Raw genomic sequence first — 27587 nt, forward strand, 5'->3', positions numbered from 1 at the left:
TGTTTTGTTGTGTATATTTGTTTGTTTTTAAGTAATCTTTAGTTTGGTTTATTCCACAGTAACCCATTACAAATAAACATATCAGGCATGTGCTTTATTAAGAAAACAATTCAATTCCTGGACTCCTGTGGACTCATTTGATAATCAAAACCCTGCAGAGTGTTTTTTAATTAAGCTGATGAGTTTACCTTCTTGCATCAAAAAAGCATCAAAAAAGAAATCAAAGAATTTGCAAGTTATGATTCAGTGTCCAGCTGTCGCTAAGCATTTTAATAATTATTTTCTGTCAACTGTTCTCCTTTAGAAAACTTTTGCAGAATTTAAGTTACATCTCATCTCCCTCCTAGTATAGTAAAAACCAGTCCTAAATACAATAATATACAAAGAGTTCTTCCTGTCTTGATCAGCAAAATTTATTGTCTTCCAAAAATTGCTGTAGAGGTTGGGGTTTTTTTGAAGGAAAAACTCATATTTGACTGCTTGATATCTAATTGCTGTGCTTTGAAGGAAAACCAAGAATTTTCCCAGTTCATTGGATGAGAAACACAAACTACTAGTGAGCGTGTTCAGTCCTGTATATGTTATTGGCATTCGTGTGGAGTGAGCAGGTAGGAATTTATCTTGGGGACATGCTATTAAGTGAAGACTTACATTGTTTATTTTCTTAGCCTGATACTGTTCACATAAACTTTTCACCAGGTTTTAATTATAACAAAGACCTTAAACCTTCTACTCTAAAATAATGACTTGACAGGAGAGAAGTGCTTTTCTGGTTTGATGTTAGCATTGCAATCTGCTTCCATTTTGGGTCTGTTGGCCACACAGCTCTTTTATCTTCTGAGTGTGCTTTTCCAGCTTTGCTGTTTGCTTTTCTTGCTTTGCCTTCGCTGACGTGCTCGTCCTCTTCATGATTTAAAACAAAGGCAAGAAGCAAATCACAGAAGCAGCTGATAACATTCTTTTTCTTAGACTTACTCTTCCCTGCAGTCTTTCCACTGAGAGGTGATTAAGCCCTGGCAGAAGATAGGGAACGCTATTGTTAAAAATGAGACATTGCGGCTTATCGGCAGAGTGTATCATTTCATGCTTCCAATCATCTTTCCCAGTTGTTAAACAAGTTACTTATCCTGGCGTGATCCAACCAACAGCTCTTTAAATAAAGATGTATATATATATACTCTTCTCTTGCCTGTTGCTTTTCTGGGGGAACATTGCCTGTTCAGAGCTGCCACCACATTGACACAAGGGTACGAAACAAGCCATGTGCTGCCAAACCTGCCTGCAAGGGGGGTCTTCAAACAAACTCAGCAGCAGCAGAAGTGGCATCACTCGGGATTAAACCTGCTGCACTCCGCTCCTGCTTCACAAATGGCAACAGCTAAATAGTGCCCACAACTTGCGACGGTTCCTACAGCTAACTGTGACTGGTTAAAAGGGAACGTCTAACGTGCTCTCAGTCATCTGCCAAATGGTCATTGTGGCAACTTCTTTAACCATAAGTGACTTTTGTTGTCTGCCATGTGTTTTGCATACAGTCTCCTCATGCGTGTCTTGTCCAAACCCAATAGAAATACAAGAGGCTGTAAACTGAAATTAGACTCATTTCAATGTATAGTTGTGGTAGTGACGAAGAGATTTGCACAAAACAAAGTAATTAATCGAAACATGTTGCTGGTGTCTTTTAGATATGATAAATGGCCTTTTTCAGGCCTGGGGAGGCAGACTGCTGTATATACACGTGAAGGGTAGAGAAGCTCCTCACTGGGGATGTCTTCATGGAGAAGGCATCCATTGGATCCATTGGCACCAACCTGTGAAGCACCAGGCCTGTGCTCAGGGTGCTTTTTCTTCTCATTCCGCCTCAGGCCAACCCTACATAATACTTACTTTTCTGTGAATAAAGCCAAGTGAAGGGGGCAGGAGGAGGATTTGGGAGTGGGGGACCTGCTGCCGCTTCTGTTGTGACATTTCACATACCTCTTACCTTTCCAGCAAATGTTCCTGTTCGCTTAGTCTCTGTGACTTTTGTGTAACGTGGAAACCTCATTCATTGTAAAAACCGGCATTGTTGGTACACCACGCTTCCACTGAAACACTGACGGTTGCTGAAGTAACAGCTCTTGGTTAAACAAAGGTTTGCTCTGGCGAAGCGGAGTTCCTACTCTTCAAATACTGCAACGCTGTTCTGGGGATTTTGTACAGCTCAAAGGGCTTGTTTGTTGGTGCGGCGCTTTTCACTGTAGCTGCTTTTTCTGCTCACACATCCTCTGAGATCCCCTGCGTTCCCGGCCTTTCATCACTGACAGGCGTTGTCAGCCCAGCCTGCGTACAAACGAACCTGCGCCGGGGATGCACAAACAAACAAACAGCTCCTGTCTGAATGCCGGCTTGAAATCTCTCTCTCTCCTTCCAGATGTCCACACGGAAGCAGTTCAGGCAGCCCTTGCGAAACATAAAGAAAGGAAAATGGCGGTCCCAATGCCCTCGAAACGACGTTCATTGGTGGTGCAAACATCAATGGATGCCTACACACCTCCAGGTGAGCGTCTCTCTGTGTTTTATGAGGATTTTAAAAATGGTTCTTTGTACTGACATGAACTAATAATCTGCCTGCATAGATAGTGTTGGAAATGTCATTTGAAGCCCACTGAGCATAACGTCAAGGTATGTTCAAAGACAAGGTGAACTCAGTGGTTGGAAAGGCAACTGTGTAATTGCACTTGGTGGTACCTCAACTAGCATTGGTCCTTTTGGTCTTATGAGGCCCTAACTATGGCCACGTTGTCATATTTTCTGTGACTCAAAAGTTCAAGTTTCTAGTTTATTCCCTAACACTGTAATGGATCTTTGTCTTTACAATCAGTTGTGCTATTCCTTTGCAAATTTATCTGCTCTTTTACCTACTAGACTGTGAAAATATCCCACATCTCATGAATTCTCATACTCGCTGGATCCAGCTGGGACTCGGTTTCTCACTCAGACGGATGGGCTTCCTACAGCTGGAAAAATTTTTCACAGACTTTGTGGAGTGAGCTTAGGAAAATATTTTCGGTATTCTGTACTGTTAATAAATGGTTGGAGATCTTCAGATTCTCAAGCCACATTATAAAGGAAGACTCTTTTATTATCCTTATTTTTGTACAATAATACACAAGCCCTGGCGTAAGAGCAGGAAAGCTCTCTCGGTGCACTGTTAGCATTTCACTTCATTCTAGGGCTTTCAGTATTACAGATATTTCTTTTTATGTTTGCCTACCTTCGTGAGTTTTTCTTAATGACAATTATCTTTAGATTTGTAATATGAACATGCCTTATTTCTATTAAGAAAACCCCAAAGCACTGCAAGTTAACAAGCTGGTTTTAATTACTAGATACTTCTTCTGGTTCAGAAGATGAAGGCTCCGTGCAGGGCGACTCGCAGGGAACTCCCACCTCAAGTCAGGGGAGCATAAACATGGAACATTGGATCAGTCAAGCGATCCACGGCTCTACGACATCAACCACATCCTCCTCCTCGACACAAAGCGGAGGCAGCGGTGCTGCACACAGACTAGCTGATGTTATGGCTCAGACGCATATAGGTTAGTATACAGACATTTTGATTATGCCCAGTTTAACATGAATTTTGTCTCCCACGTTCAGCTCATGCTGCTATATGAAGTCTTTAAAAAGTCTTTCCTGTGCCTTTTCTTCTTTCTTTTTTTTTCTATTTACATATGTTATATTGAGAGACAGTCGTATGCTCCTATTTCACGAGAAGAAAAAAAACAACTGGCAGTGTAGATGTGGGGGTAAACTTACGTTGTGGCAAACAGGGTCTAGCTGTTGGCTCCTCAATATCTTAAAATGTGCAGTTGCATGGTTTCCATTACTTAGCGCTAAAAAAGGTCTCTGTAGGGTCCATCAGTAAGGAAAACCAGTGCAGTATTACAGATTGCTTGCATACAAGTTTCCCCTACTGCCACACCACTTTAAATACATAGTTTGAGTGATTTTTGATAATTCTCTTAACAGTAGGTCCTCTTAAAGGTATTTTGTTCTGCCCTTAATTGAATCTAGTATACTTGGGCTGGGATATCTAGCTACTACAGTCCTTGGGAAAGACTATTACATACCTTTGGAGAAGGAAGGTGTTATTATTAGTAGTAACTTGGTTTTATATCCTTTGGAAAGATCCTAGGAAGTCAAAGCTTCCTTTCCATTAGGGCTAAGCTTCACAGACATTTGTTATTTCTGAATATTGTGCCATTGACATTAGTCTTCATTAAAATGAGGCAGCTACTTGATTAGGCACATGGAAAGCAGGGTTGTTTTCCCTTCATTCTCCAGTAGTTGCTGTTTATCATACAAGGCATCTGCTTTGGGTGCATTCTTGCTGGGGCTGTGTATTTTGAGTGCCTCTAAAAATCTGTTGGAATCTATATTGGAAGAGATAAAGCAACCTTGCTACTCTTCTGCTACTCATATGAAATGTAGTTTTGTGTGACTGTTCCCCAACTGATCATTCTTTTTCAAATGTATGTAATAAGATACATGAAAACATCTTAAATGTTCCTGATTTTATGTGCTGGAACAGTAGTCTGTATCCCTTTTTTTTCTTCTCTGAGTATAGCTTGATACAACACCTGTATTTTCAGATAAGTAATCCTCTCACCATGGTCTGGAATTGCTGAATTGCAATCAGGGGAAGAATTTCTATTGTATTCTTAAAATTCATGCTAAATGAATAGCTTAGAACCCTGTTTTAGAAACACATACACTCTGAACATATTAGTCATTCCATTTGGTATATTCTGTGACTTGATCTTGAAATGCTAGAGGAAATTATAGCATAGAGAATTAAATTTATCCAAACTCTAAAAGGTTGTATTACTCACACACCAAGTCTTAATGTGTCTTTAAATATAGCTTCTTTATGATGTGACATTTCAGTCATTTTAAATCTGGCACAGAAAGTCTTCTTTTATAATCACAGAATTTGCGGTAAATAATACAGCATTTATAGAGCTAAATGAACATGGCAGTATTCTGCAGAAGAGGAAAAATACTGCTGCTTTAACTTGTTTTATTTTGCCTTGTTCTTGACTGGAAGGATCTCTTCTTTGAAGGAAGCAGTTAAGCTTACCTCAGTGTGTACAGATTTTTATTCATCCTGACAATAAGATACCTTAAATTGCATCTCTGGTGGAACTGTAGTTGTGATGTAGTAACGTAAAGGTTATTTGGAGACAAAACATGAGTAATATCTGCTAACAGATTGAGACTGTGATCTTAGGTTACCATCAGTCATTGTTGCTAAGATCGCTGGAAATGTAAGAGAAGCTGCACAGATGATAACTATAAAATTTATTTCTTCATGGGTGAGCTGCTTTCTGTAAAAATTTGAAATTAAATGGCTCTTTTGTTTCTTTTCAATCCAAAGAGGTGGATTTTGAGTTTCAGTGTATTCTGAGAGGTAAGAGATTGGAAGTCTTCCCACAGATAGCCTTGCTCTTTCAGAGGCAGTACGCCAGTGATCATAGATGAATAATCCTCTTTGGTAAGAGAGAAGGAGAGAGAGAAAACTAATCCTGTTCTCTGAAGCTCCTCAGCTTCTGGAGACAACTTGTTCTTGATCACAAAGAACATATATTCCCATAGCTTGACGTTTCTTTGGTCCAGGCAGTTGTTCTCCAGAGACAGATCAGCCTACAGGAGAGAAATCATCTATAAATATATAAGGATTTCATGCCATACTCTGAAGATGCCAATTTTGATAAATATAAATGTAAGGGGCAACAGGAAAGACCTTTAATCATAACCGAAAAGAGGCCCTCCATTGTGATACACTCTAGGATTTGACCTCCAGGGTGCATCACAGAATCAATGGGAGATTTTTCCAGTTTAAGTACTGTAATGCAGTCTTGTGAAGGGTTTGATAAAAAGCATTGGCTATAATATAATCAGAATTTAGCTTTGTGGATCATTTAGGTAATTTGCGTAAGCTATTATATGCTTTCAGTATTACACTGTTCATTTAATTTGGCTGCTGCAGCTCCTTTATTATGGCCAAAGTTCTACTTTAGGATAGACGGCCTTTAAGTATTTATTCTGAGCTTTACGATGCTGAGGTGTCTGTACTAAGCTACAGGGAGAATCTCTAGTTTGCCATAGGAATCACAGTTGTATTGGTTAATTCTTGAACTTAGAGGTGAAACCAGTGAAATCTGTAAAAAATACCTAATGTTCTGACCCATCTTTGCATCAGTACTGTCTATATATATCTAAGGTCTTTAAGCTTTTGTTTGTCTGTATTATATTTTTTGGATCTGTACCTATATAAAAATCAAGGAGAGAAAGCACATCCCAAAGCTCAGAAAGTTCATGTAATGAAAATCCCACAGCACTTACTTATGACTGTAAATTTATATAAAGAGTTAAACATCTCACTACAAGATTCTGATCCTCTAGGTGCATTTAATCTTTGTGTCATATGCTTCAAATGTTTCTACTTGAAAATCAAAGGCCTCTATCCACATTAAAGGCTGCCTAGGCTTTTAATAAAGTAAATATGTGCCATAAGGCATGACCAATAGTTCTATGACAACCTTAAAATTCTTATTTGTTCTGAGAGGAAATACTAATTTATAATACAGGAGAGTAGTTTAAAATAATCTCTGTCACCTGGATATCAGTAAGGGAGAGATCCAGCTGATGCCAAAAGCCACAGCTCTGACTCTGAATTTCCCTTCCCTGACAACCACAAGAGACAGCTTGTTTGGGTGAAAAAGCTACATTTTCTTCAAGTATAGTATTACAGGGATGCCTTTTGAGTTCCCAGAGGCTTTTCAAATACATGGTACTTACCTGTGCTTCCAGACTTCACTGGAAAGTATTCCTCCACCTCTTTGCTTCTCCTCAAACATGGGGCTCTGTCGGCACACACGCTCCATCCCTGCGTGAATGTGCTCTGTATTGTTGGTTCTTTCTGATTTTCACGAAACGGGGTAAATTATATCACTGAAGTGGCAGAAATGAAGAGAGCCTTAACTGGAAACAGCTGTTCTATCTGTGATCTTCTAATGCAAGAATATTGAAAGAGATGGGAAGAGGAGGTGACGCAAATATGTATGTTTGATGGAGGAAACGCTTTGAAGTCACGCAGCTGTCAGTTTGTACTTTTTAGTCAACAGATGTGTCAGGATCATTATTCTTCACTAAACCTCAAACAGTGCTTCAAGCTACCTGACAGAAGACCGAGCAGATCGTGTCCATAGTCTAAGCCTGGATTGACTGTTCTAGACACAAAAGGGTACATTTCACATAACAATTATCTTTTTCTTTAGAAGTCATTCAGACCAAATGTTTGCCTGTATGGCTTTCATTTCTCCAAGCCTGGCTCTGAGAAGGGAACTGACTGAGGATTTGTAAATCTAATGGCTGAAACCTACAGCTGTAGATATTGCCATGATAAGACATCTGTTGAGCAGATACTGTAAAGGAACACAGCAAGACAAACCTTAATGTTCCTCTTCTGCTGGATAAGGGTTTTTCTTAATGGACATGTAAATAGCAGATGGGCAGGCAGGGTGCTAAACCCCCACTTTTTGGGGTTGGGATGGCCCAAGTGGTGACCACCTTGCGAAGAGTGTTTCTTTTTAGGTGATTTCAAGTGCCAGTACTGCTTTTCCAAAAGGAAGCCCTGTTACAATACAAAAGAGTAAGAAGCTTCTTTCTCAGGTTATCTTACCCTACTTGGCATCCTGTGTTATGAAGAAGTATTTGGTTTCAAGTGTATAGATCTGAAGGGAGAGCATCTCTGCTCCGCGGTGCTTTGGATCATGTGTCTTCTCTGCCATGCATTAAAAACAATTTATCTCTGTGCTAAAACCTGAAAGGAGATACTTTAACTCCAATTCAGGTTGCCTTGTAAAGTCTGAAAGATGAAATACTTCACTAGAAAGATGTAAATAATTATAGCTAACTTTAAAAATACTTTCTCATGTTACTAATAGCTGACTAAGTACAATTATTTTCTTAGTCATGATCTCCTCTCCTATTTGCATAGCAAAAATGCACTGTAAGTAAAAGATAAAAGATAAACATCAGCAATTTTTAATTGACTTCGTTGTTGGGTGATTCAATCATGTTCTATAAAAAGTTCTTGTCACTTAACAAGAAGGGACAAAAATTGTACTGAGCCTAAAATAGCTGCTAATGACAAGACGATGTTCAACCAGTTACCAGCAAAGCTATTATATTTCACTTGGTCACTTATAGCACAATATAAGGTGTTTGTTTCGGAAAAATTATAAGAATGGATGTGATCAGAGTGAAAAGGCTCAACTGGATGTGTGTGGGATGCGAGATGGTTTTGAGCTGCACAATAAAAGCCATCTTCTGTTTTCCTGAACTAGATGCTGTGTTTGCTTGATAAGGTTGACTCCTTATGATGTTCATGAATATAACATTAAATAACAAGCACAGACATTAATATCATGTCTTAATTTTGCATGATTATTGGCTGTCAGATGCTACCTTCGTATGAGAAGTATGCCCATAACTGTATGTGTAGCCTTAAGAATTAGTTATCTGTGTTGATGGTGCATGGATTTGGGATTGAATGCACAAGAATTACAGTGATCCGTAGTTCAAGAGTCGTGAAAATGCTTTATAAATACATTTGAGGTGAAATTTACTGTAGAAGTTGGTATTGTAGTGAAGTTAAGGCACTATAATGCTTATAGGACAGATTTAATAAAAGGGACATATTGAAAATAGTATTGGAACGAGATCAAGTTTTTCCAGAATTTTTGCATTTTTAAAGACTCTTACCCTGTTGTAAAATGGAGTTCATTCCTCTCCAGCAGCAGCAGAACGAAGACCTGCCTTCTTTTGTATCTCAGAGGCTGCTGGGGATCATTTCTGTCAATCGAGAGAGAAGTTGTATCATGGTATTTATCTCCATCTACTCTAATGCTGATAAAAACCTGGAAAAAAATATAAACAACCCATAAAAATAGTATAAATGCATAGGTAATACAGACTCAGGCATGAAAAGATGGGAAAACAAACTGTGGCAGCATGCTGAGTGATGAGGCTGTGGCAGAGAGAGATGCGCTCTGTGGAATTGTTCAGCGGTGCTGGCGTGAGTCAGACCAAATTGTGTTTGCCTTCTGGAAAGCAAGTCTTTGTTATGCAGAAGAATTGAAATAGCTCTGTCTAAAAATAGTAGACAAGCAAGTGTCCATGCAGAATGCAAAGTTTATGTTTCTTTACATTTCCTTTCTTTCCCCCAGATTCCAGCCCTGCTATGACTGAGGTTTTTTTCCTAATATACCAACAAATTCCTTTCTTAACTAAAATGGGCATATTCAAAATACAGAGGTTCTAAAAGGGATATGCATTGGCACTTGCAAGTGATTGACAACATGCTGTATTCTTTTCATTTAGAAAAAAAAAATGCAATAATCTATCCAAAGTGTATTTGTCTGGGTCTTTTCTTTTTGAAGCTGTCCACGAGCTTTAACTTAGTATAAAATTAAATGTCAGTGGAGAACCTGCAAACTAATTGTATAATTTTTTTAGCCTATTGCTTATATGATTGCAGATATGCAGCCCCTGTTTTAATCAGGAGAAACTTTATTAAAATCGTGCTGTACATGCTAGTTGCATACATTCGTTTTGTGCATTAGCTTTTAACGCATGATCAGATGTTGGGAAGATAAAAATCAAATGGTATCTTTTCCTTCCCCCTTTGCTTTTCTGCCCTTCACCTCTAGAGGTACACGATTAAACCTTTTAACTTATTTTTCACAGAAAATCATTCTGCCCCTCCAGATGTTACCACTTACACCTCAGAACACTCAATACAAGTAGAAAGACCACAAGGATCAACGGCACGGGTGGCACCCAAGTATGGAAACGCTGAACTTATGGAGACTGGGGATGGTACGTCACAAAGCAAAACTGGTTTTGAGTGTTGGAACCTTTTTAGTGGTTTCTGTGTGTGCATCTGCTCTTTGTTTCTTCTGGGCACCTTTCACTTATAAACATGTACAAAGTTGCAGCATCTTTACAGTCTTAAAATAACCTGATAGAAATTAAGCCAACATAGAGAAAAACTTCTCAATCAGCAAAGCTGCCTCCCTGTAGAAATTGCTTGGCAGAAGAAAGTAGTGAATCTCTTTAGATCTGCTTTTATCGTGCTGCCTTGTTACAGCTGGTCTGGTTTTTAAATGACAAAGAATGTGACATGCCAGGATGGCTATGTCTTGAAAAGTGACATGTTTGAAGTTTTATTTTCTGAGGTTTTTTTGAAAAGCAGTTATTTGTAAACCATTTCCTGTTTACTGCTCCTCTTAAACTTATTAAACAGTATTTCAGCAGGGTGTGGAATTGTTGGCCAAGTGTATCGCATCTAAACTAAGCAGCTTCAGCCCTAAAGACCACTTGGTAAAAGTTTTGGAGCCAACCTTATGGAAGGGTAGGAAGTTGAAATTTCTGCAATGCAGTGACAGAAAGCTGTTCAGGAACAGATGACATGAATGTTGCAGAGGCTTTGCACTCGACTAGGGAGAAGGAAGGGGGAGGTGGTTCATGGGATTATGCTATAAAAGTGCTGCTTGCCCCGTGCTCCTGTTCAGAATTGTATTTTTTATTTGAAAGCACTGTATGGGCAAGCATGCTCTCTTTGGGGATCGCTGGCTGGTGGGGTTGGCGGTCAGGACATTCAGTGGATAGAGGGTCATGCTGAAGTAATACGAAGATGTGAACCACATTTAGGATGGATATTGGACAGGTCCACTATGGGGTGAATAAATAGTGGGGCAGAGCCGCTGACACACACTCCTTGCTGAGCTGTGCTCTAGTCAGACCGTGTTGGTGTGACCAGTGGCCATGGGGACAGCCAGTGCCTGTCTTCTCACTGACCGTTGCCATTGCCACCTGGAAGGGTTCTCTAAGGTTACTGACATTTGCTGTAGGGAGGGGTTTTTCGCTGTGCTTCTCGCCCTCCGTCTATGTGCTGTTTCCCCACTAATTTTGCAAGCTCGCTCTGACATTGTATTGGTTTTTTATTTAAACCAGGCATCTGTGTTCCTTTTTGCTGAAATGATCTTAATGTTGGATACTTGGGTCACGGCATGGCATGAAACTGTAGGTGTGGTGGCCTTGCAGTCCTCGCCTTTTTCTTACCCTGCGTAACGTCTGGTGGCGTTCAGCGTAGCCATCGACTGATGTCTCCATTGATCCCTGTCCTGCAGGAGTACCAGTGAGCAGCAGAGTGTCAGCAAAGATTCAGCAGCTGGTCAATACACTAAAACGACCCAAACGGCCGCCATTACGAGAGTTCTTTGTAGATGACTTTGAGGAATTGTTAGAAGGTAAAATGACTGTTTTTCAAAAGGTTTGGGGATCTCTTATTAAAACTCTGTAAAATGTTTGTCTCACACATTGACTTTCTAGAAAGCTAAGCCATCCCTGTACTGGCAAGTACCAAAAAGCACCGCTATTCAGTGGAATCTGCCTGTGGTGAGCTTGAATGTAGAGCTGTAGAGTCAAAAGTCCATCTTGTTTGCTCAGCTCCTGGTTCTGCTTGCAAAAAAACCGCAGAAGAGTGTGGAGTGAAGCTTTGCTTTGAGGGCGCTCAGCTCTGGGTGACGCCTGTTGCTTTTGAATAGCAATATGAGAAAAACTGTCAGTGAGGGAGCATGTTAAATGTTTTACACATCCTTTGTGTAACAGAGAAGCATTGAAAAAACGAACTAAGTGTAAGATGGAATCAAGGATAAAGTCAATAAATGATATTTTTCTTTTAAAGGAGGCCAGTGCTTTGAGAATTAAGATTTGCCAGGATGTGCTGATTTAAATAGTCTTCGTCGTAGTTTATGAGAAAGCATTGTAACAGAACTTAAATCAGTTACTGGTGACTTATTAATTTCTTCAGCAGTTCTGCAGTTCACCTCATTACTGCATTTATGCCGGGTAAAAGTATTCTCCATCTCTCTTTAGGAATAAAGAAAGGTTGATTATTTCGAAGAGAAATATATGCATGCTGTCTCAGCAGTTTCTTTCCCTGCTTGTAGAGCAAGTGTAAGGCTAAGCATGTTCATTCTTGAGATACTTCGGCTACTTCATCTCTCTTGAAGCTAAAAGTTAATGATTCTGTTACATTTCTCTCTTGCTTCTCAATACCTTCTAACATGTTCTTGTTTTCAGGATGTTTTGCAAAGGTAACTTGTTCTCTTGGTTACACAGGTGTACACAGGGTATAGAATTTACATGGTAACTGTGTATCTTTTCATAATCATAAGTTCAACAGCCAGATCCAAACCAGCCAAAGCCAGAAGGAGCTCAGATGTTGGCTATGCGTGGAGAGCAATTAGGTGTGGTTACAAATTGGCCGCCTTCCCTGGAAGCAGCTTTGCAGCGATGGGGAACCATCTCACCGAAAGCTCCTTGCCTAACCACTATGGATACCAATGGGAAACCACTGTATATTCTCACTTACGGTAAGCACTCTTCAAACTCCTTGTGCTTTTCTGTGTTGTGTAGTGTCTATGTGTATAGTAAATGCATAAATATACAGTGAAAAAAGCCCTCCGGTGATGCATCTGTTCCATTTCTGAGTATGGTAAGACAATTCTGGAGCTGTTGGTGTCCGAGTAAGGATGGCTGAGATGTTACAGTGTGATTTATTTCACAGAGAGGAAAAGAGCTGAGTAGATACACCCATGGAATCACGGATTAAATTAAAACCACCTTTTAAATAGAAATGCATCCTAGGGCAGATTTTCCTGAAGATTAACATCTAAATCCATTGCCCTTGCATATTGCTCAGGCTTTGTTCTGCAATAGCAGAACCTGGTACACAAAATTCACCAGCTTCCTGAAGAAGTTAAAATAGGATTTTTTTTTCCCGTGTTCTACTGACATTGTAGGAATTGTAATTTGAATTATTCCTCCTGATGGGTAGTTCTACAGCTAGCAAATGGACCCCTTTGAAACAGATTTGCCAGGATATATTTCAGTCTGGTCTTTGGTATATTGATATAGTTCAATGTGTACTGTCTGAAAATTTATTGCAACCAAGAAAAGCCAAATAAAAATAAATATAAGGATATCTCTGACAAATCACTCCTATACAGCTTTTAATTCTGAGATGTTCAGAGGACATTTGGGAGATGTTCAAAGGAAGTATTATGAATAACTGTTGAATTTTAAAGCAGGGTGAACATTTCTGTATGCTATGGATGTGAATATAAAAGATTATTTTGCTTTTTTTTTTAATATATATCTACCGTCTCAGGGCCCAGGAGTTCTGTGCAGAGAATGTTTTTACATGCTGTGCTGTAGAGGTCTGTCTGCTGTTCAGTGCTGAATGCTCCTTTCCTCTCAGGAGTCAGACTGAGTGATGGTCCCTGGCCGAAAAGATGTCTGCTGCAAGTTTGACATTGCAAATATAGTTAAAGGCTTTGAAAGCATAACAGAACCTTTGTAACTGAAGGTCATGCATGAAACATTTTCCCTTCAGGTGTCTTAGAGTTAAGAAGTTCCTTAAATTAGGGAGCAAACATGATTCACCACTGATCCATGTTTTTCTTCCTTAAGGACATTTACTTGGAACTGGAGAAGAATTTTAAAGTTCGCAATTACGTGTTTGCAGAAGAGCAATTCATGTGATCCGCTGAATGCCCTAAATAAATTGGACAGGAGAGGAAATTAAGATATTAGTGAGAATCAGACCATTTTTCTGAGCATGGGATTCTGTCCAGAGAGTCTGAGCATATGTCCTGCTTCTCCTGAGGGGCCGCAGGCTGAGCAAATCAGGCTGAGAAGCTCACCCACAGAGCCACCAGCTTGCTTCTCTGTCCTAGGCTAACTCTTTCCAAACCCCTCTTCTGTGTTGTCCAAATCCTGAGAAAAATGGGGCTACAATTCATGTTTTCATTACTTTTATTTGGCAGTGCTCTAGGATATGGGTTTTGCTGTTGCCTTTCAGTAGTTTACCGAGGTCAGAAAAAATCGATTCTTTTTTTTTTTTCCTTCTTTTTATAGATAAAAGAAATTACAAGCCAAAACATTTCGTAAGAGATTTAGTGAATTCTTCTCTGCTAGCTAGATTTCAAGCTGACATTCTTCTTCATGGGAAATGTCCATTCACTGTGCCACAGCAGTTTTCTTAAATGGCAACTGCCTTTAAAATATCATTGACATTACAGCCACCTGCCATTTTAATGGTGACTTTATGATTGATTTTGCTGTAGCTATTCCACCTTTTGTGTCTGTAATATTTTCTAGCAATTGTGGGCATGGCATTATTAAAGTTGAATATCATTAGACGTTAAGCCTTGAACTCAGCAAAGACACTCTTATTCATGACTTTTTATCCCTGTGAGTAGTTCCACTGGCCCTGGTGGTATAAACTTCTGAAAGACGATCTTAACCCACAGTCCTACCACATGGCATTAATGTGACACTTTATTTCCTTGTGTGCCTGCCATGATCAGATGACTCAAACTTTAAAATATCATCACTGAGGACTTTCAGTAGCCTCTGAGTTTATACCTCACAGTTATGTTCAGGTTCCCCAGTTTAAGGAAACGCCATTACCAGGATTTTTCATATGTTCACTATTTTGACAAATATTCAGGGGTTTTAAGAATAATTCTAAGTTTCTAGCAGTTCAGTCTTTGACGTCCTACCAACACGGTCACTATGCATCTCTTGAATATTTTACCTCTATTTACTGTTTCTGTCTCTTGTCACACTCTCTTGTGTCTCCGTGGAAATCCTCCTCACTCATCCTCCAACTTTCTCGTTAAGAGGAGGCTTCTACATTATGTCTTTTGATCCCTACTTTTTTATACACAGCATCTTCTCCTGTTTCTTGTCACTGCATGGATGAATTGCACGTTTCCCTGCTTATTGCAGACTTGTTCCATGTTTCCAAATGTGTGTCTCTGTAGCTCTCAGCTAGATCATAGCTTGTCTGAGCAGGAGTACTTATTCCCTTCACACCAAGCATATTTATCCCTTCCTTTGGGGATCATTGTAGACTATATTTAAAAGATGTATAGATGAGGTTCTCAGGGACATGGTTTAGTGCCAGTGTTAGGTTAATGGTTGGACTCAATGATCTTGAGGGTCTCTTCCAACCAAAATGATTCTTTGATTCTGTATTGCCGTCCTGCCCATCACTTGAGCTGTAACTTGAGTTATCACAGAATCACAGAATGTCCTGAGTTGGAAGAGACCCACAAGGATCATCGAGTCCGGTTCCTGTCCCTGCATATGACAACCCCACAGTTCACACCATGTGTCTGAGGGGGTTGTCCAGTCTCTTCTTGAACACTGTCAGGCTTGGGGCTGTGACACCTCCCTGGGGAGCCTGTTCCAGTGTCCAGCACCCTCTGGGTGAAGAACCTTTTCCTAATGTCCAACCTAAACCTCCCCTGGCACATCTGTCTGCCATACATGATCCGAGCATTTCTTTAGTTTTGTACAGCTGCTCTGCGTCCAGATGTTGCAGATTATTTAGGGAGAAAACTTTTTGAAATGCAGACCTTTTGCTACATCTACATGGCAGAACCTCATCCCATCTGTCACCTTAGTCTTGATTATTGCAGCAGGTTCTCTCTGGCCCTGAAAAACGCAGTGTTGGCCTGTTGCATCTATCAGGGATGCTTTCATCCTTCCCCATGGTGTCTTTGCATGCTGAAAAGGAGCCCTCCAAGAGTCTACAAAATTCTCCTTCTCCAAAGCCTTCCCACAGCTCTTCTGCTGTCCTGTCCAGAGACATCTGAGAGCAATCAGAGCGATGGCCGTGCTATGATGTGCTGTGGCAGACAGCAGTAGGTTGGTGTGATAAGACTATGTTGTGTGATTTACTGGGATTAATTCCCTACCTAACGGTGGCTGATGGGGATGTGACACAGTTAGTGTGATTTAAGTGGCCAGTGCTGTAAATCATGATGTGCTGTTGTGCCATAAGGGGACCCAGTTTAAAGAAGTTATTCTTTCAGCTGTTGCTTAAAATCATCTCTGCCTTGCCATTCTTCTGCAGGAATTCATCTGATTTGTAATGCCTTATATGTCCTATGTCTTTTTCAGCATGTTTTTCAAGCCTTTTTGTCTTCATAGCATGTGAGGACTGTTTTCCTTCATGTGTCTCAGATTACAGTAGATAGAAGAAATAAATAACTGCACTTGAAGACCTGATCTTTTTTTCAACCAAGTTTTTGAAGCAGTTCTTGAAGTCCTTCTTAGTGCCTCAGTTGTAATCTCTATTTAATGTACTCAAAATTCTTAAACTCTTACTAGTAAATGAAACACTATGAATGTTACTTATTTCTCAGATATTTTGTTCCTCTGGGAACTTGATTAAGTAGAGAATATCTTAGTTAAGTTATTCACTATCCCTTTATAAATCAAATCTCTGAATATGCATAAATTGAAATGTCTGAGATATGGGAAGGAAAGATGTCTTTATCGGGTTTTATGTAAGTCTGAACTCTGACTAGAAACTTAATATGTGCTTTGAGGAAAAGAAAGACAATTTCTGGCTCAGATGAAGTCAATCAGAGTAGTCAGGCATCTGGTTTTGGTATTGTTGGTATGAATAATGAAGCCGGCAGTGATTTCTTAGAGGAGAAACATGAATAAAGGACAAATAAATCCTATACAGTACTTACACTATCACAGTTATATTTCTTACTTGAAGTGATTATTGCAGGAAGAATCAGAAAGGCTGGGGAAAAAGTAAAAAGCTGAAAGTAATTTGGGAATGAGCAAGTTTTGAGCTTTCTTCTTGTAACCATTATTAAAAACAACAAAATGAGTACCAGTTAACTACTGATTCAAAGAATCTCATTTCCTTTATCTAACACTTTCTGTAATCAGATTTTTTTAAATGCCATTTTCAGTAGCTCCAATGTATTGTTTTCCCCATCAGAGGCCTGTTGGAGACAGCAAGGGTAGCAAAAAAGAGCAGAAAAGGCTCTCTGGGTAGAGAAGTATTTTTTTCTTTATCCATTTGGATTCTGTGGAGAAGGAAATGCCTGAAAAATGGCTTGTTTTTCAACTGAATTGCCCGTTAAAAAAACCACTCTACATAACTGTAAGCATTTTGAGGCCACAGTCAGGCTGCCTTGGCAGAGGTGATGTAGCTTGTACTGGAGATACCCTGAGGTGGCTGAAACTTTGCAACAGCCCCAAAACAGCCAACCCCGAGCCGTGCGGTACCCGGCGTGCGACCCGACCCCTGCGTCCTCTTGCTGCGAGAATCTCCTGGGCCAGGGACTTCGCACTGATCAGGAGGAGAGGGAGGGAACCGAGTCTCATCTAACCAAAGAGCTGTACAACCACTGTCCTTATCTCTGAAATAACTCTGTGCTTGCAGAGCTATGGATAGTCATGGCTCAGGCCCTGAGACAGATATCAATCTTACAATTGTTTAATACTTTAAACCTTTATTTGTCTAATAAAAAGACAGAAAATTACTTTAAAAACTCAAATCTGTGTTACAGTCTATGGTTAAGACTGGAGTGTCAAGCACTGTAATAGCAAGATCACCTCTATTCAGAATATGTCTATAGTCTTGTATTCTCTGCAACAGAACATTTTTGTTCTTTTTCCTTTGATTTTTTTCTCCCAAAAGACAAAAATTTAATTTGATGCTCAGGATGAATCTGAAGAGTTTATGAAGAAAGGGTTAATAGAGCAGCAGAACTGCACCTGTTAATTTGCAAAGCTAAAGTGCCCCTTTACCTGTGTAGCACTAGGAAGTTTGCCATTTACACCAGATTTAATAAATATTCTTGTTTCTATTTAATAAAAAGAAGTCATACTGTGATATTGAGAAAATGAATATTTGACAAAATTATTTGCAGTTAAACTTTGGCAGTGTGGCAACTGCTGTGCACGGAGATTGGTAAGCGACTGCTGGTTTGGCTTTGTTGAGTTAGTGCTGTGTGGTTCTGAAAAGTATCCTGAAGATGATAAGGAAATCGATTGTGGTTTGTTTTCTCTCTGAGTCTTCTCCCTGATACAACTTTTCTCTTACAACCGTCTTTACATTCAACACAAACTTATAGTCCTTTTACAGATTTGCAAAGGAAGAGGAAGGGGATTTACTTCAGTCTCATGTGGAAAGCATCTAATTTTTGATAACCGATCCCCTTTTGTGTGGTTTTTAAGACCTGGTGGTTTCCTTTACCCTCATAATGTGTTGCTTAGCCAGATGGGACTGCCTGTTAACTCACTCCAGCTTGCTAAATTTTAGTTGGTAAAAGATACTGCTCTCTCAATAGACTGTTTAAAAAAAAAGAACAAGACCGAATACAAGTGAAATGTAAAATATGTGTTTGCTGGTGTGGATTTGCTACTATTCTAGTAAATAGAAATTCCAGCAGCAAAAGAAAAGGGACGGACCCCACATGGGTGTTAACAGTGTTTCGTCACAGCTCCCACAAAGCAAGATGCTTTTTTCCACCCTGTGGTACCAAGAATATCCGTGTCCATGGTGTCTGCTGGCTGTGGCTCGGTGTCAGAGGCATCGCGGTGTTTGCTGGTACTTGCTGGGCAGTGGGGTCACTCCAGTTAGTGTGCAAGTGTGTGGAGAGCATCAAAGGTGCCTTGGCCTCCCCGCACATACCCATTGCTGGGGTGTGCAAGTCTGGCAGCAGCTCTCAGGGCAAGTGACAGAAGTGTCTAAGGAAGATACGATCATCTTTAGAAGAAGATTCATTTCAGTAAACGCTTAAGCAATTCTAAGTTAAGCAATGATAGATGCAGAGAAAAGCTTAGTTTCTTCCCATCTTATGGGGTTCCACGTGATCTTGGAAAGCAGCGCCACAATCAGCAGCTTGACGGGACTTAGGAACAGGGTCATAATTTGCAGTAGCAGCAAGGTGTGTGTTAACTGGATGCTGTTGGGTTTTCATTTTCCAAATTCAATTTGGGAAATGCTTCTCTGGACACCTACCAGTCTGCTTTGTTTGGGAAATAGTTCCGTGACCTGAAAACTGAGGGGTAATTGAGCTACTTAACCATCCAGCGTTACCCACCATGTGTGTGTGTGAGTGACAGACACAACATTGGGTCTGCAGAGCCCGGGCCCCTACTGGAGGGCACCCACATGCCTGAAACACCGCTGAACCTCTGTAGATTACTTACCAATTCTTTGGTTTTAAATGCAAGAAAATAGCTGCTCATATACGGCTGGTGAGCAGACCAGAGCCTGGCAGGGACAAATCCTGTTCCTGGTGAGGCAGGGGAGAGTGTTGTTGGGAAGGAAGGGTGGGCAGGTGAAGAAGAGAAGGGCTCACGGGTCTGGTCTTCATCTGGGGAAGCAGTGGGGAAGATGCCGCCGTGCTGGAGGCTCCTGCTCCTGGCAGTGTGTGCTGCAGCCGGGCCAGGCAGCTCTGCTGCGTAGCGTGGCTGGAGAAAGAGGCTCTGGCACCGAGCTGGAACACGGGCCGGGCCACTCACTGCCCCGTGGAACTGCTGCTTGAGCCTCCTCCTGTCTACAAGCCAACTTATCAGAAGATCAATTATAGTGTGTTTATCTGAGGACTGGCACTTCACTGCACTCTGGCTAAGGACAACGAGCCACATCCTCCACAGCCCTGAAGAGCTGGATTTTGGCTGTAGCCCATTTAAGAACTATGGTTTACCCACTCCAGGACCAGCCCAGCGGCGCTGAGCCCTGCCTGAGAGCGAAGCTGGGATGGAGCACATCTGGCCGCCCTCTTCCCCCGCACAGATGTGGCACCCCATGGAGGTCACGGCAAGGTCACAGCATCGGGATTTGTGGGAGAGGTTTTTGCAATCGGCTTTTTCTCAGCGACATCTAATCTCTCAAGTTTGCAAAGGAAGAATTACACTAAATTGCAACCTAGGCAGAACCGAGGAAGGAAATACTTCAAAGATTTCCTTCTTTATAACATCCTCCGTTACTGAGGGCTTTTATCCTGCAGTCCTGGAGTCCCTGGTGTTGCTCAGTGACGTTGTCGGGCGAAACAGCCAAGATGGCAAAATAAACACACTGTTTAGCCTAACTCTGGTCAGAAGCTTGTGCCCTATCCAGCAGCCGCAGGTCTGGCCCTGATGATTCACGTATTCCTGGCCTCAGCTTCTGGTTTACCGCTCCCATTGGAGCCCTTTTTCCTATTTATTTTTTGCAACGCAGCTGTATATCCTGGAAGAAAAATGACGGGCTTCCCATTGAACACACTCTGGTTCCAGATCTGGGTGCACTTTGCTGCCTGTGCGGATCCCTGTGGGCTCTGCCCGCACACCCTGCCCTGGCAATAAAAGAGCATCATGGGAAAATGTATTTAAAAACTCAGTTATTTAAACATTTACTAGAAAGTACTCCTTTCAATTTTCTTAGTCTTCGAGAAAACAATTCCTGCATTTACTCAGTTCACTGATGTGGAGAAGGTTGTACTGCACACCCAGGTACTTCTGAAAGAAGACATCTAAATACTTTAATATGAATAGCCCTTAGATTTGAAGAAAATATTCTAAGATGGCACATTTGATAGATGAAAAATTAGTGCGAATACATCACAAATGCAAATTTAAGACTGGTAATAGATTTAATCTCTATAGCTCAGAGAGAACTTTTCACAGCAGCCCCTTAAATGTTCATTTCAGGCTTGAAAGTGTTCTGTGTAAAGATGGTTCTTTCTTGCAATTCAGAACTTTTGCTAAGCTTTTGATTTCCATTCTCCAATTTTCTGTATCATTGCTAATTGCTCTTTTGAGTTTGTTGCCATTGAAACTTTAATCTTGGAAACCTTTAAGAAAAAGCTGCTACTCCCTTGTCAAATCGAAGTGTTGACTGTAGTATCAGGGATGCTTTTAAAGACTTTCCATTAAATGCGGGTACTTCTGCTGTAATGCTCTATCCATACTGAGTTTCTAGTGGAAGAGAATTGAGTCATGTTTATTTGTGAGCATCGAAACGGTTCAGCATGCAAATATTGGCGTAATTTTAAATAAATCTGCAAAACATAGTTTGTTGATATAATATTACTGTTTCCATAAGAATAATTGCATTTAGTACTTTCTCGGTAACAAGCAGCAGTGACCCTTCCAACTTTCCTTAAGAGGAAAAAAAGAGATCTGGCCTTCTCATTGTACATTATATTTACATCAGGTTTGCACTTAAAAAGAATTTAATAGTATTGCATTTTATAACCAGGATGTGGAGGAACTTAGTATAACAACTGCTTGGCTTAGTTATAAATAGCAATACTGTCTGTTTGGGAGACTGAACTGCTGAGCCCCACAGGTAATCCATTGTCAGAACCTATTATCGTTTACGTTATTGGTGGGCATGAATTAAAGATTTGCTACTGTCAGACTGAATACTGCTTAAAGACAGTACCTGGGGGCCAGCCAAGAGCTGGGGCTGTTACTCTCGGTCTTGTTCAAATGGAAGTAACAAGGTCTCTAAACAGGCGATCCGAAAGGGCTTGCCTACTTGGAGGATGCCGATCACTCGAAGGATTAAGGAAAGATGTGTAATGTGTCCAGCGAGGTCTTGATGAGAGACTTTTTTCTTTAAAGCATGTTGGAGTAAGGTCTGGATAAGGATTAGCTAAGGGCAGAGATGGAGAGATGGGGCAAGGGAGAAGAGAGGGGGTTAAAAGGAAGAGAACCTGGGGCGAGTGAAATGAAACTGAGGGGAGAGTATGGGAAGGGTGTGAAGAAAAAGCCAAGTTTAATGGAAGAAGGTCCAGAATTAAAAGCATACAGATGTGCTAAAAATCAGAGGGTCCCTGCTGCTTCAGTGTGCCCCTTTGGCTGTGGGGTGTTTTCTGTGTGCCGGTTTTGGTTTCTTGTCTCAGCTTCTTGGGACTCTTTTCCTTTTTCCCTGGTTGGCTTGGGGTGGGGGAAGAGCCAACAGAAACCTGAGTGATCCCTCAGGGGTCAACCTGGGCTGAAACGCGGCTTGTCCAGCTTCCCACAGCTAAGGTGCTTACAAAGATCTGTCTGGACTTGACGATGTTCCAGCCACAAAGTCAGAAAACTACTTCTGCCCTGAAGAAAGCTAGCCTTACTTTTTGTTTTCTTCTTAAAAATGCTGCTGTCTTGAAAATAAGAAGTTCAAAGAAAGCTTCTGATGAGTAAATATTTCTGCTAGTTCTGGTAGTGTTGTCATAAATAGCTGGAAAAGTAATAATGTTCTTATTATTTTTTTCACTGCTTAGGTGTTCTTTCCCGTTGATAATGTTGAAACACATAAGAATATTTAAATTAATTTCACAAATTTTGCATTAATAGGAAAACTTTGGACCAGAAGTATGAAGGTTGCTTACAATATCCTACATAAATTAGGCACAAAACAAGAACCAATGGTACGACCTGGAGACAGGGTGAGTATCTCGATGATTTTTAATTATTAATAGTTCAGGTCCCACATTGACAAAGAGAGAATGAGTTGTCAGAGGGAAATTAATGAACTGAAATGTTATGGGGGTGAAATCTGCCTTTTACTCAGAAAAAGACTGATCATTCAGACAGATATTTTCAATCGCATAGTAAATAACCTGAGCTGGTACTGCTGAATGGTAACTTGGAAGCTGTGGCAACATCAACCAACAATCATTCCCATGAAAAGCAATTTTTGGACATAGAACAGCAGTCTGTTTAGCAAAAGCTTGCTTATGGAGCCTGGAAGTGTCAGGTGGGTAAGAAAACTCACTTTCTAATGACTTTGTAGTTGTTGAGATGGTAAAAACAAGAGAAGTATTGTGGACGACAGAGACAAGCAAAGTAAGCATTTTTTGGCAGCCAGTTCAATAAATAAATTACACTGACTGGTAACATGGAGAATATTTGTGTTCCTGGTTCCTGACTCTGATGCAGCTACTACTAGAGGCTGAACCTGGGTGAGTGGGTAAAGTCCGCGGAGAGCAAGGGTTACAGAGGGAACACCTGCAGTTGTTAAGGGAAGACAAGAACATCCTATTGTTTTGCTGCTGATGTACTTACAAACCAACCGCTTCCTCTGTGGAGTCTGACTGAGCCTGCTGCCCCTTTACTCTGCCAGAGCATGTATAGAAATTTCCACAGGTCACATTTCAGCCGTGGAATGGCAGTTCCAGAACAAATCTGTCAGAAATGCAAATTTTAGTCCTGCCTTAGTGTTTAGAGTTGTGAGATTGGGATTAAGTCTTCCTCCCCCAGGATCCGAAAGCAATTTTTAAACTGTTACTTCGCTTGGTTCCCTTGTGTAACATGTGAGAAACATGTCTGTTTGCTTTACACATTTCTGAGGGCTTCAGAAATGAGAGCATGCAATAATGCTTCCCAAAAGAAAAAAGAAGAAAATAAAATTAAAAAATGAAACCTGACAGTCCTTCCTGTGCTTCTTTCTGAAATACATCATAAAGAATTTAACTAAAGGATCTCTAGATCCTTAATCTAAATTGCTTCCTACAATGGCTTTCAGCCAGGAGTAGGATCTGAAGAATCTCTTTTACTTGATATAGAATTGTGTCTCTAAGCAACAGCAGAAGAAAGAAGTTATTCAAGTGCACACATCAAAACAATCCACCCAGAAAGCTCCAAAAGGAATAAAGTTCACATATGGGCAGTGGCATCTCTCCCCATCTATTGTGTGCTAACTGCCCGTCTTCGTACGCATTTACTGCAGCAGCCACTGGCATCTCCGAACATTAAGGAAGGATTTGTGGATAATTCAGGCTGAAAGCTGGCAGTGTAGCGAGTGCAGGACACACAGGCAACAAATTGCAGCTCTTCTAGAATAAGTCCACCTAGATTACAGTGAAACAAATGTTACAGCTAAGTGCTGAAAGCGTGTGCTTTGTGTTGTAAAATCGTCTTGCCTGGCGTCCTTGGGTAACAGAAACATGATCATTTGAAGGAACTTCATGTTGAAGATGAGATGTTACTGTATTTCTGATGTTCTGGGCTGTTATTCTGGCTGTTATCCCCCTGTTGTAATAACATATGAGCTTTCTGACCTCTTTGAAGATGGCTTTTTATTCTAAGTAATGTATTTCGTGTGACAACAGTTAAAGGTAGTTTTTAAATATTAAATGGAATACAGACATATATTTCTGGTCTTTTATAAATGAGAGTGTAATTGTTTCCTTATGTTAATATTATATAAGATTCAGAAAGGCCTTCTTCCCTTTAAAAGCATCTTCTGTCAATACAATCTCTATTTTTCATGACTACCTTTACATCACTCCTTAGGTTCTTTGTCTGAGACAAAAAATAGGTGAATGTGCCTGCATTTGATGCCCTGTTTCTGGTGTTATTAGAGTACGTGACGAACTGCATTTGCCTTCTATAGTAACTTCAGCAATTTAACCTTGTGTCACCCCAGACAGCTGCCTGGAAATTAAGCTTGCCCTCTGAAATATCTACTAGATAACCAGTTTCTCATCTGGCAATACACACTGTTTTCCTTCAGCCTTATCCCTTTTGCTCTTACACACATTATTTATTTATTTGGTACAGGTCTGTAGTGATTAATGGTTTTTGGAGGGGAAGTTAGTGTCTCATTCCCAGTGGACTTCCGTGAGATCTTTTCACCTATGTCAGCTCCTTTGCAGAGATTCCCAGCCAAACCTTCGCTGCATTTGTGTAAACAGACACCAACACAAAACCCAACAATCCTCAAAGTATCTTTTGGGATATTTTAACATCTTTCAGATGTTTGCTGGGCTCAGCAAACTCTACCATCCCCTCAGTGCACCTAGCAAAATCCCTTCCTCTGCACTTCCCCCAAGGCTGTTTATAGTATGTGCATGCAGAATAAATACAGTAAGCTCTGCACAGCCATCTCGAGCAGTTAGATGTTTTCCGCATTCAAGCATACAGATAAAGTAGCAATGCATTTTCTCTGAAGTTTCTCTAAACAGTTCTGAAGTTACAGGCTTCAGCTTAAAAACAGAGATATTTTGGACCCACTTGGACAAGGTTGGCTAGATTTCTTCAGGTCTGAAGAAATCAAGTCAGTCTGTGGGAGGTGACTATCTTTGAAGCCCTATGAAATCCCTGGAAACACTTTTAATCTCCAGTAACTAAACCTTGGAGCGTATATGAAAACACCATGATTTTACTTCATGAGATTGAAACACAGAACTCCTGTGGATGTCAAAGCAGTCAGAACTCAAGTGTTATTAAGTAGTTTCAGCGAATTGTGAGGTGCTGATCCTGTGTGCAAGCCCAAAGGAAGTATCCAAGGCATTTACCATGCCTTTTGTGTACCACTTCGTTTGACCGTGCAAGACAGTTCCCGGCTGCTTTACGGCTGTTTAGGAGATGAGCTGAGAATGTGCATCTGACCGGACCAAACAACATGTAGAGGGGATGTGATCACTGCGGTTGCTCAGCAGTACGTGGGAGCCGTGGTCCTCCCTGCCCTGCGAGGGGACTCCTGGACTCCGAGGTGCTGGATCCTCAGCGAGACCCTGGACTCTCACCTCCCCTTTGTCCCTGGAGCATCTGAGCCACTGTCTGCAGTGCCCACAGAAATGGGCTGCACAGTTCAGCACATTGGGACAGCAAGGGAGAATACAGGGATATGGCTACAATATTTTATCTTTTTCTTCTTCTTTAAGTAGTTCCCTAGGCCCAAAGCTATGAAGTTTAGCAAACCCATGCCTAGGCTGGCATGCTATACAGCCAGCTCTGGATGTGGCGTTTGCTTCTCTAGATATCAGCTATTTGTGTTCTCTAAGAGCACAGAATCTTATACATTTGGACAACAGTCCAAACCTAAAAGGAAATTATTATATGAGGGAAAACATAGGGAGACAAAACGTAATGATTGACATAACGGCATGGTAAGTATGGGTGATCTGAACAGGCCACAGACCCACTTTGTTTTCAGTAGCTTCAAGCAAATTATTAAATTCGAATGTAAAATTCTACTAATTCCATCTACATTGTTATTCAGCGTCTGCAAAGCAATCAGTAAATTTAGAACCAGATGAAGGGTATTGTCAATGTATGAAACAAAGCAGCATGAAAATATTTAACTCCATCGTAAGTGAAAATGTTCACAAAAGGAATATCTGTCAGAATAAATTCCTTCTGGTTCTTCATTCATCTTTCATTAGGTATTTGAATAGTTATCATAGAAATGTTTTGGTAATCATCTCTCTCCAAAAGGAATCATAGAAGCTCCAATTATCATTATTTGAAACCTGGGATGAAACATTTTTAACATACGTCTCTCTGTTTCAGGTAACACTCGTATTTCCTAACAATGATCCTGCTGCTTTCATGGTAGCGTTTTACGGCTGCCTGCTTGCGGAAGTTGTCCCTGTCCCCATTGAAGTGCCGCTTACAAGAAAGGTAGGGAACCAAATTTCTTCTCTATGCTGTATTTTAAAACTTATGTCTGAACAAATCACAACTGAACATAGCTTTTGACTACATTTTTGTGGTTAACTAGCACTGAATTTGAAGATACAAAGATAGTGCTGTGTGGTGGGTTATATATAGATCCTTCTTTTCTGTGATGGAAAATCTGAAGATGTGCTTGTAGTTTCAGCAAATGCAGATCCATCTGGAAAAGGAGAGGAAAATTTTCCAAGGCAACAGCTCTGCCAGTGCTGGATAGATTATCTTTGTAGCCTCTGAAATCATTCTGGTGTTGGCCACTGACAAAGAATCATTGGCAACATCTGCTCGTTTTCCACCTGTCCCTGCAACCCAAGCTGTGTTATAATGCCGCTGGTGCTCTGTATGCTACTTCAAAGCAGCTATGGAAATGCCTTCTCCTGTGTCTATATGTGCACATGTATCCTGAAGCTTCTGTCACCACAGTTGTCTGTGCCAAGGGTGTCACTTGAACAAAATAAGTTTGGGAATTCTTGCTGCAGAACATACATTTATAGAGAAAACTGAGCATTGCTAATCAAAAGCCTTTCATGTCCAGTGTTGGTTCAGAGGTTCAACCCTGTATCCCAGGGAAGTGTCAGCCGACAGCTACAGCAGTTCCAGCCGGGAAGAATGTCCCGAGGGGAGGGCGCTCAGTGGGGAGCTGAGCCACAGCTGGGAGGCTCGTGCTGATGCTGCCGAACTTGCGTTTTTTGCTGAGGATGTATGCCTTGAAGGCTGTAACTGCAGCAAAATGTGTTTATTCATTATAAGTTCTTTTTGTCATATCCCCTTAATTTTGCCATGTCTGGCTGCATTGTCTGTTGTTGAGGTTCTCCCAAAGATCCCCTTATATAATCCCTTTTTTATTAGCTAGCACTAATAACACCTTACTTTAATTATTTGGTCTGGAATTTGTCCACACAAGTGTGTTCTTTAATCCTTACAATCTTTCTTTTTTAAATGAAATTCTTTTGGAAAATGGTGACTGAAGCCATGAGGTGTTTCCAAGGAAAGGGCCGGGGAAATGTGCTGCTTTGCTCACCTTTTCAATTTTTCAGTTTTCAAGGGTTTTTCTTTGGCAAGCTCTGGTGTCACAGCACCCTGAAGCAGAAGCTCAGATCTTTGTTTCATGGACAAGTACCCTGCCTTTCAAATGAAAAGCCATAAAAACAAGTTTTGAGCCCTCAAAAAGGCTTTGTGGTGTGCACATCTCACAGAATCACAGAATG

The 27587-nt window shown here is 40.7% G+C and overlaps 1 protein-coding gene across 9 annotated transcripts in view; it reads left to right on the forward strand.

Annotated features, from left to right (window-relative positions):
• DIP2C (disco interacting protein 2 homolog C) overlaps positions 1–27587 on the forward strand; it is a 326391-nt gene that overhangs the window by 202354 nt on the left and 96450 nt on the right. For 3 of the 9 annotated variants that reach the window (XM_082043979.1, XM_082043982.1, XM_082043985.1), the window contains 8 exons: positions 2414–2539; positions 3372–3581; positions 8847–8933; positions 9799–9930; positions 11244–11363; positions 12294–12491; positions 22276–22367; positions 26218–26328. In XM_082043979.1, the coding sequence (XP_081900105.1) occupies positions 2414–2539; positions 3372–3581; positions 8847–8933; positions 9799–9930; positions 11244–11363; positions 12294–12491; positions 22276–22367; positions 26218–26328 (1076 nt within the window). The remainder of the gene's footprint in view (positions 1–2413; positions 2540–3371; positions 3582–8846; positions 8934–9798; positions 9931–11243; positions 11364–12293; positions 12492–22275; positions 22368–26217; positions 26329–27587) is intronic. The other 6 variants (XM_082043983.1, XM_082043987.1, XM_082043986.1 and 3 more) reach the window with 4 other exon arrangements.

This window comes from Streptopelia decaocto, assembly GCF_964273445.1.
Source record: "Streptopelia decaocto genome assembly, chromosome: 2".
Taxonomy (NCBI): domain Eukaryota; kingdom Metazoa; phylum Chordata; class Aves; order Columbiformes; family Columbidae; genus Streptopelia; species Streptopelia decaocto.